Below are 9,628 nucleotides of genomic sequence, written 5' to 3' on the forward strand. Positions count from 1 at the left end.
AAAGATTTTTGGAGCCAAAAAGCTATTGCTTTCCCTAAAATTCGAGAAATTGCTTTACAGCAACTTTACAGTTATTTTCAACCACATATTTATGCGAGCAAGGATTCTCAGTGCTTTTGATAATTAAAAATAAACATTGAAATTGGTTGGATGCCAGTGCTGACATGCATTTCCTTTGAGTAGTACTGAACCAAGAATTCAGCAGTTGGTAAACAGTATGCAGTCACAAAAATCGCACTAAAAGAATGTAATTAATGTAACACTTTCGCAAATAATATAATACTCTTGGTTCCGAATAATTTTCTACGTGTTTAATTTATAGAACAACCTTACAAGAACCTATATTACTGCCAAACAGCTCGTGGTCCATGACAAGACAAAAATTTCGATAAATGGTCCCTCATCACTAAAAGGTTAAAAACCACTGATCTACACATTTTTTAAATGAAATTCCTTTTCAATCTTTAAACAATCTTAACTTAGAAACAAGACATTTGTAGTGAATTTTTAACATTTAAGCACAGTTTCTGATGTTCTACCAAATAAAACCAGTCTCATAATTTTTAATTTTAATGTTTTTGAAAAAATTTCTCATTAAAATTACTTATGAAAAACTTTGTACATATTTCTTACAGCTGAATATAAATTTTTGACTGAAGATAACAATGGTGCTTACAGAAAAAAATGTTTTGTAGGCAACTGTTTTTAATTTAATTGTACTCTTTGCTATAAATCTCTTCAACCAACAATTGAAAAATTGTATACAGTGGGTGATCGGTTAACAAACAGATCAGATAACGAACACTTTTGCAAAAGATTTTTATGTTCAGACAACGAACATATGATCGGATAACGAACACCCCACAGAACAAACACAAGAAGAAGTGATATAAAATAATGAATATGATTGGTCTTCCCTTGTCTTCGGGCAACAATTCGAAACTTTTTGGAGTATGGGAGACATTGACATTGACGCTCAAGCTAATATATACCGATCAGATAGTATTTCTCCAAACTTTGAAACTCTCCCTTGTAATTCCAGCCTTTTATTTTTCTGACAAAACAATTCTTTTATGTATTTGCAAGACTGTTGGGTAGGCACTTGTTAACTTTGGCGATTTCTTTTCGAAAGGTGAGAGTATAATAGCAAAGGTAGAGAGTGGGCAGAAGATGCCTAATGTTGCTGGGCAGTATGGCATGAACAGGTCTACAGTAGACCGCAGTTCAATCTTATTTAAGAAAAATACTTTATAATCAAGAATACTCAAGCAGCTAAAAAAGTAACAAAAATCACATTTGAGAAATAAAGAACATCGAAGAGTTCATAATGGAACCTGAAACAGATCTGACGACAGAAGAACGCCAAGAACTCTTGAATGAAGAACACCATGATACTCGACAAAATATGTTTTCTTCTGAAAAAGAGGATTGATGCCAATATCTGTTATTAAAGATCCTTTGAAGAAGTAGGAGGATATCAGAACAACGATCTCAGAATGGCATCCAAACCAGGTTGAGGCTTGGGGATTTCTACAATTGCAATGCTATTAATTACTAACGGAAAATCCTGAAGAAGAGAGAAAAGCAATCAACATTAGACAGATTCTTTAACCCTTTCAAATGGAAAAAACATGACTAATAAAAACGCAAGACTGTGTATGTATGTATTTTTACTATTATATATAAATAAACATAGTAAGAAAGTATATACAGTAGAGCATCAGTTAACCGACTGTTCTAGTCGGCAAATTTCAAATGCCCGCTAGTGATGTGGCACTACAATATTTGGCTATGTCTTGGCTACTTTGATATTATTTTTGTTAAATTTTTGCGTGTTTTAGCTGGCAATACTGGCTCGACCATTGAAGGGAGGTCAGTATTTAAACGAGACTTAATTTTCTAATTATGAGTGGTTGTTCGTTTTGTGAGCAATAAAATAATTTAAAAATAATTTTTAACAATACAATAGCAACGATTATTATTTTTTTAAAGAATTTGTTAGGCTTAACATCAATGAAAATTCAACGCAAAGTTGGTTAATAGCGATATACTAATATACTAATTATATGGGATATGCTAATATACTATACTAATAATGTATTTTTTTCATTCTTTTCGGTTATCCGATTTTTCAGTTATCCGGCCAATCTGAGTCCCCAATCGAGTCGGATAATCAATGCTCTACTGTATTTTTTATTTTTGGGGGTCTCCAGAATGAATTAATTAAATTCCCATTAAAACCTAGGGTAAATCGATAATCGGTTAACGAACAATTTGGATGGCAAAGTCTTGGAACGGATTATGTTCGTTAACTGATCACCCACTGTATTAGTTTTATTTTTATCATCAATACTTTTAATTTTCTTAATTACTGATCTTTAATGTTTTATCTCAATGATATTACATTTTGAATCAATACATACTGTTTTCATGAAACATATTCTGATTTATTGAGGCAATACATAATGCAAATTATGAATTTTAATTTTAAAGCTACACTAACCTTAAATGATTCAATTGACATATATTAGACAGATGTTCTCTCATTTCAGAAAAATCTTTGATGTTCACTCCATCTAATAAAATTTTCATCAAATCTTCAAAAAATTTCTCGGATGTATTTTTCATTTTGGTAACAGAAGCGAGCGTAGGAAGCACTGTCCTGGAATTTGTTAATGTGGAAGAAGGCAACAAGATGTCATCGTGAAGAATTAAAAGGTAGACACAGCTAAATTTGGCAGAAAACTGTGTTAGTTCTGTTAATGGGTCTTGTAAAAGGCCTTGGACGTTTCCTTATTTATTAGAAAATAATCAAAATAATTATTGTTACTTCAATTATAATCTATAAAATTACAAGTTTTGAGAGCAATATATTGCTTACCTTTTGATTTTAAACTACTCCTTCGATAGCTACTATTAGAACTGTGATAACCTGTAACAAAAAAATTCATTTTAAATACAGAAAAACAAGTTGTTATAAATTAGCATTATGTTTCTATTTGAAAAGAAAAGATTACAAGTAATTATTTTGTTTAAATTACAGAATATACAAGTTTAAAATAACCCGAAGGCTTTGAGACGCTGCTACTGCTACTGGACATAGAAGAATCCATATCATTGAGGTTCTCTTTTCCGAATTTGTTTCCGATAACTGGTAAAAATTCATCATCAGAATCGTCTAGGTAAAAAAACAAAAAAGAAATTATTAACTCTAAAGTTACTCAATCTACAATTTTCTCATTAACTTTATAAGAATTCTTTCATACCTAGAGAATGGGAAGACCATCCTTGATGATGCTGGAATCCTTTAGTCATAAGTTGAGGTTGGTTGATTTGCTTTTGTAGTTCTTGTTCTACAAGAGCATAATCAGCTGCACCCATTGGTTTATAATTGTTTTTTAAAACACTTTTATTATCTTCTAAATCTGTATGTTAAGTAATCAAATTAATCTAAAATTTCATGAAAGAAAACAGATTTTTATTTCCAAATTTAAGTACTTACCAGGTTCAGTCAAACCTCTTGCTAACTCTAATAAGATGTGAACTTGTCTTGGTGAAAGAAACATAACTACAGGACCAAAATTAAATTCAAGATCCACCTAAAATAATTGTATACATTAATTATGAACAAATTATATACAAAAATCAAACGTTTACCTTTGCTCCAACTGCAGATTCATTGTGTTTTAGCTTTAATCGTAACTCTTGCTGCCCATGTAGAAGCGAAATTAAAACAGGATCTTGAACAATATCTTCAGATGAATCTATCATGTTTTGATTACAATGAAGGGAAGAATGGGGTGGAGGCAATTCAGGTGAACCCGGAGCTATTTGTAGGTTATCAATTAACTAAAGTGAATAAAAGTTAAAAGCATTGTTAATTCATAAAAATAGAAATGTTAAATAGTAACTGGACTGCAAATTTAATAATCATCTTCACACCTTTGGAGTGGATGCAGAACGGATGACAGTTCGATAATGCTGTGGAAATTCATCAGAATATAAATTTACTCCCTCCAGAGTAAACTTCTTTGTGGAAAATGTTACTGGTTCATATATGTTACGCTTTGATGTATGATCACTGTATTCTGTATTTTCATTTCCAGCCTCGTCGAAATAATCAATTCTATAATAATAAATAATGATAAAATTAAAATTAAAAATATAGAATTTGATCAATAGAAGTACATAGCACAGTTAATTATTGTTTGCTTTATTTTGTCAGTAAAAATGCAATACTCATTCTGCATTTCAGTAGGCAACGTAAGATTTTTACATGTATTTAAGCACAGAATAAATACAGGGTCTTCCAAAATGAATGCTACCACCTTAAATTACTTCACTTATGATAATTATTATCTGAGAAGTATTTGATGTATACCAATCAACAGAGTAACTATCTGAGTTTCATCTCTCATCTGCACTCAAGTGTCTTGTCACCTACTACCTCTAGGAAGCACCTTAAATGAAAATGGCGACTCCACAACAGAGATGCTTTACATTCTGCAGTTTCCAAAATCAGAATCACTTGTCATTGTGAAACACAAATAATCTGTAGGAGCCACAGAATTGTGACTTTCACGAGAGGAATGACAATGGATATGTCGTAGTAAGTATAGGAAGAGCTTGAATATTGGTTGGACATGTGATATATGAAACAAGATACATGCATAGAGAAATTGTAATGGGCAAATGTAAAACTTCAACAGTTTTCCAATGTTTCAATATATGTTACAACTTCTTGGATAATAATTAGTATAATTACAATAATTTAAAGTAGTATTCTTTTTTGGAAGACACTGAATTTGATTTCCACAACATAACAGTAAGCATTAACTATAATGTGGTTCTGCAGAAAGAACTTGTTTTCTTTAAATTAAAATTAAAATTTTTAAGACACAAATTCATTAAACTTACTTTTTGACACGTATTTCCAATGCAACTCCAGATTTACTTTCTTTTGGTATATATTCCATTCTTATTACAGTATCTATGAATCGAACTTTGATCCTGCAGAGAACTAGGAAACAAATTTTTATATTAACAATACATTATCAAAGGTTACACTTACGTGTTGTAGCGTTACAAATGGTGACTGTTTAGAGTTTGGATAAACAGTCACCATTCGTAATACCACAACACATAAGTGTTGTGGTATTACGAATGATATTGAAAAAGTCGGCTTGAAGTGATTATTACATTTGATATAACAATACATTTCTAACAATAACAGTCAAAATATTTAAAAGAAAATATTTTAAATTACCAGTTTCTATTGTCTGTGCAAACAATTCCAATCCCTCTAATGGCTGCACTGATTCAACATCTTTTTCTACCTCAAAAACCTCCTGACGGAGACATTCTTCTGCTAGTTGCATACTCGTCGTCATACTTCCCCAGGTGGAATCAAACATCGAGGCTAAAAATAGTATTTTCAAATTATTATTTTATAAAGCTGTATAGAGTATCAATTAAACTAAATGTGTTACCATCTTGTGATCGCTGTTTTGGTTGAATGGTCATCATGAGGCCCTGTACTTCGACCAAGCTGCTCTCACTCAGTAGAGAGGACCACGGTATCATTATGGAAATTGAACTGATGTAGCCATCCACAAACTCTATGGGAAAGTTATGTGTCTCTCCAATTTCATTTAAAGCCTAAAACAAAATTATAAATTAACTTCCCTATGCATTAGACAAAGTTCTTTTATAATCATCTAAATGGTTAGACAATGTAAGGATACATAGGCTTCAGGTGTCTAAATATTGAAATTACATTGAAATTTTAAAGTTTACCCTAAAAAAAATGGAAATTTAAAATTTATTTCTGTTCTATATTATTATTATTGCCATATAATTATTTAATATTGAAGCCATACATTTACATATAAACAATATCAAACAGTGCTCACTGTACAGCAAATTTGTGATTACCTTTAAAAAAATGGTTTACACTACACTATCCAGAACCTGTAACCAGTGCATGATGCATATATATTGTATACTGCTGTTGACAAACATTTTCAAACAATCTCTTTGTTCTTCTTCAGGTCAACTGGAATTCCCTGGACGGAGTGTATTCGATTTGTTCGGATCAGGTGTCATTCCAACAAAGTGGGTCCTTTCTAACATGCGCAGTCATGTGCTGGAGGAGGTCATTGCAGGTTGGCATCCAACAGGGATTGCCAGGCCAGAGATAGAGTCAGCTCTTCCTTCCGGTTAACACATGTGGTTACCCAACCGGTGTTGTAGATAGCCATGGCCTCTAGCCACCTGAGATGTTCCTGGTGAGCCCTGGCCACATATGTGTTGGATCCTGAGGTTGAGGCATGATTCGAAAAAGCTACTGTTGTCATCAACACACCCCATCAGAAACATCTCACGTGGCTAGCCACAGCTATCTACAATGCCAGCCAGGTAACCACGTGCATTAACAGGAAGGAAGAGCTGACTCTATTTCTGGCCTGGCAATCCCTGCTGGATGCCAACCTGCAACTACCTCCTCCAGTGCACGACCGCACATGTCAGAAAGGACCCACTTTGTCGGAATGACACCTGATCCCAACAAATAGAATACACTCCATCCAGGGAATTCCAGTTGACCTGAAGAAGAACAAGAGATTGTTCAAAAACGTTCAACAACAGTGATATACAATATATACGCGTCACATACTGGTTACAGGTTCCTGATAGTGTACTGTAGATTTCACCCCGGTGCTGAGGTTAGAATAGTTTCTGTATTTAAAAAAATGGTTATTCAGATGACAAAAAATCCTTTCATAATCCATAAAGCAAATGTCAAACTCAAAAGTATATAGAAAAATATTTATTTTAAAGGAGTATAATGTAAAAACAGTGTAAAAGTAGTGAGTGCTAAAATCAGACAGATGATAATAAATCAGTAATATTTTATTTGATTTGGTCTTCAGTTGAAACATTCCCTTTGTCATTATGCAGTAGCTGTATCAATACACAAGCATATGAATGAATTTTGCCTTCTTTGGGCCTCACTTCACTTCTCATTACTAACATTTCTATTCTATGCTTCTAAAGAAATTGAGCCAGGAGCCTCAAAAGTGCTTAATATGGGCCTGATAGTTAAAAGTGCCGATATTAACGGAACCTTTTTAGTATTAGCACCAGTAACAATATACACCAATACACAATTTCATGTATTATTCCTTGAGTCTGTAGTAAATAAATGTTTAAAATTTAAGTACACATTTATTTATGTAATTAATAAATTTTTTTATATTTTCTAAACCATAAGAGTGCAGCTACAGAATGGATATATGCAAGGGTGGCACACTTTGGGATCATTCATTCAACTGATTTTTCATAAGGAAGGAACAAATAGAATATATATACACTATGTGAGAGTGTATGTGTGTGTTTTGTTGTATAACTTTCAAAGTTTAATAAACTACTCAAAAGTACATATTTGATTGTGGCAGACAAAATTACAGCCCAACACAGCTTAGTTTCTTGACAGGGTAGTAGTAGTTGACAAATAACAGGGAAGTAACAATTACAGTTAGTCAAAGTATTATTAAGTCTGCTCCTTGAAAGAACAATTTTTATTTAATCATCCCGAATATAACAATTTGAAGTAAATTATGCTAACTGCCATCAATCTACCAGTTTCATTTTATGGTTTTGACTGCATTGTTCACAAATTTATTGTTTTGTATAACTTGCCTCTACTTTAGAATTGATACTGTAAGTTTCTATTATTCTGTATATTATAAATGGCTGAGTAAATTCAAATAACAGATTGGTATTGCTATCATTCAATGCATTTCTCATGAGTAAGAGTTTAAGATGACCTCTGATTTTATTATTTTCATTTTATCATTCATTTTTTCTTAAAAAAAATTGCAAAATATTTGGATTTAATTATGATGTGTGGAAACTATAAATTACAAATCTGCACCTTCTAGATTTTGAAATATATAATTGAAAATTTATGTCAAAATTCAGTTTAAGCAAAATGAATCAATGCTTTTTAATAAGATAAATCAAAAACAATTCTTATATAATTAAATATCCAGATTCATATATAGACCAGCAGGGTCATTCAGACTAGACTCCAGACAGAGACAGACTTTCCAAATTTAATCTTTACATTAGAAATATGATACAAATGTAATATGTTTCTTTTGGTAAGAAGTGAAAAACCTGTACTTTAATAAAGAATTTTAAAAACTTCTGGAGAGAAGTATGATGCATATTTGTGACTAATTTGAGTTCCATTTCAAATCTCTTTTCCCCTTTGTAAATATTAAAAAGAATGACCACTATTTACAAGTACTCAATATAAAAGAATTGGATACAACAAGCTGTTTTATTTTATCTTTCTTCCAATTTACAAGACAGAGTATTCAATACAACAAGCACAAAATATATTTACAAAAACAAAATATTGTAATCAAAAGACTGATTAAATAGCTTGTAGGTTCTAGTCTCCATATTTTTGTTTCATTCATTCATCCATTAGTAGAAATGTCATTTGTTCTATTACATTGAGTAGTTTAGCAAATTTTATCTTTAAACAGATAAACAGAGCCAAAATTTTATTTGATTAGATACTTTTGGGACTCCTCCATACCATCTTCAAATTCCTAGATCTGATGATGAAGTTGGCATACTCTGAAACTAGAACTGTATCTCTACATTGCAGATCCTTTATTAGTGATATCAGTGATTATTTTACTCTATTTTGCTTGTTTTCTTAATTAAATTTAAGTTTCTTATCATTAAATGAATTGAAAAATCCAGCAATGAGATGCTTTACTTTCCCAGCAACATTTGATGGCACCATCTGTTATGATATTCTATTTTAAAAAACTTTATACTTTAACTTTGAACTCCCTTTATCTCCCACCCCCTCAATCTTTAACCACCAAAATTTAATAGCATCAATTCCCCTAATATACAAACCTCCCTGTGAAATTTCAGAAATTTTCAACAAAAAAGCACAAAAGTTATTAAGCTTCAAAAAAGGATGAACAAAATCATGCCATCAACACCCACACACACACTAACATCCATACATACAGAAAAATCCCTGAATTTTTTTTTTTTTTTTTCTTAACATTTCAAGGTCCCAAGTCCAAAAATGTAAAAATCTTGGGGTCATCTTTTGACCGATCACAATACTTTTCCTCTGTTATATATAACAGAGTCAAGAGAATAAAAATTGATAGCATATTTATATTAATGAACTAGCTGCAAGGACCCGCTTCGCTGGGTTTTTATTTGTTCATACATTTGTATGTAATATAGTTTTTTTATATATATAAAAGACTGTTTTTCTAAGTAATCTAGAATCTAGCTGCAAGGACCTGCTTTTGTGGGCAAAAAGTAACGATAGTGAAGATTAAGATAATTACATTATTGCCAATCTTACCCGTTTTCACAGAATGCAAGAATTAGGTCCCCCATTTCCAGACTAATTAGAGAATTTTTACATCCAGTCAAACAAACTATTTTCTATTTGATCAATTTTCTGAAACGTTTACAATCGTTCTATAATCGAACCAATTCGAATTCGAATTCAAATTCGAAAATTTTTAAAATCGAAATAAAAAATCTTCCACTTTCAACCACTTTCAAGCCCATATCTCCC

The 9,628-nt window shown here is 31.7% G+C and overlaps 1 protein-coding gene across 1 annotated transcript; it reads right to left on the bottom strand.

Annotated features, from left to right (window-relative positions):
* Nucleotides 1-2,478: 2,478 nt before the first annotated feature.
* LOC111616573 (autophagy-related protein 2 homolog B-like) lies at nucleotides 2,479-5,684 on the bottom strand. Its single transcript, XM_023357972.1, has 10 exons — nucleotides 5,490-5,684; nucleotides 5,267-5,419; nucleotides 4,918-5,020; nucleotides 3,943-4,126; nucleotides 3,658-3,849; nucleotides 3,503-3,599; nucleotides 3,267-3,425; nucleotides 3,065-3,178; nucleotides 2,882-2,932; nucleotides 2,479-2,792 (listed from the first exon to the last, which is right to left on the bottom strand). The coding sequence occupies exons 1-10, from the start codon at nucleotides 5,581-5,583 to the stop codon at nucleotides 2,494-2,496; spliced, it is 1,446 nt and encodes a 481-aa protein (XP_023213740.1). The 5' UTR covers nucleotides 5,584-5,684; the 3' UTR covers nucleotides 2,479-2,493.
* Between the last annotated feature and the right edge of the window lie 3,944 nt (nucleotides 5,685-9,628).

Source organism: Centruroides sculpturatus, unplaced genomic scaffold, assembly GCF_000671375.1.
Source record: "Centruroides sculpturatus isolate CEXI.00-Female unplaced genomic scaffold, Cexi_2.0 scaffold3573, whole genome shotgun sequence".
Lineage (NCBI taxonomy): Eukaryota > Metazoa > Arthropoda > Arachnida > Scorpiones > Buthidae > Centruroides > Centruroides sculpturatus.

What these genes read in the sequence shown, in the direction of transcription:
- LOC111616573 (XM_023357972.1), bottom strand. Translation starts at nt 5,583, where the DNA reads ATGATACCGTGGTCCTCTCTACTGAGTGAGAGCAGCTTGGTCGAAGTA. An exon ending in AATCTGCAGTTGGAGCAAAG is followed by an intron (nt 3,600 to 3,657) that starts GTAAACGTTTGA and finishes CAATTATTTTAG; the next exon opens with GTGGATCTTGAATTTAATTT. An exon ending in AAGAGGTTTGACTGAACCTG is followed by an intron (nt 3,426 to 3,502) that starts GTAAGTACTTAA and finishes CTTAACATACAG; the next exon opens with ATTTAGAAGATAATAAAAGT.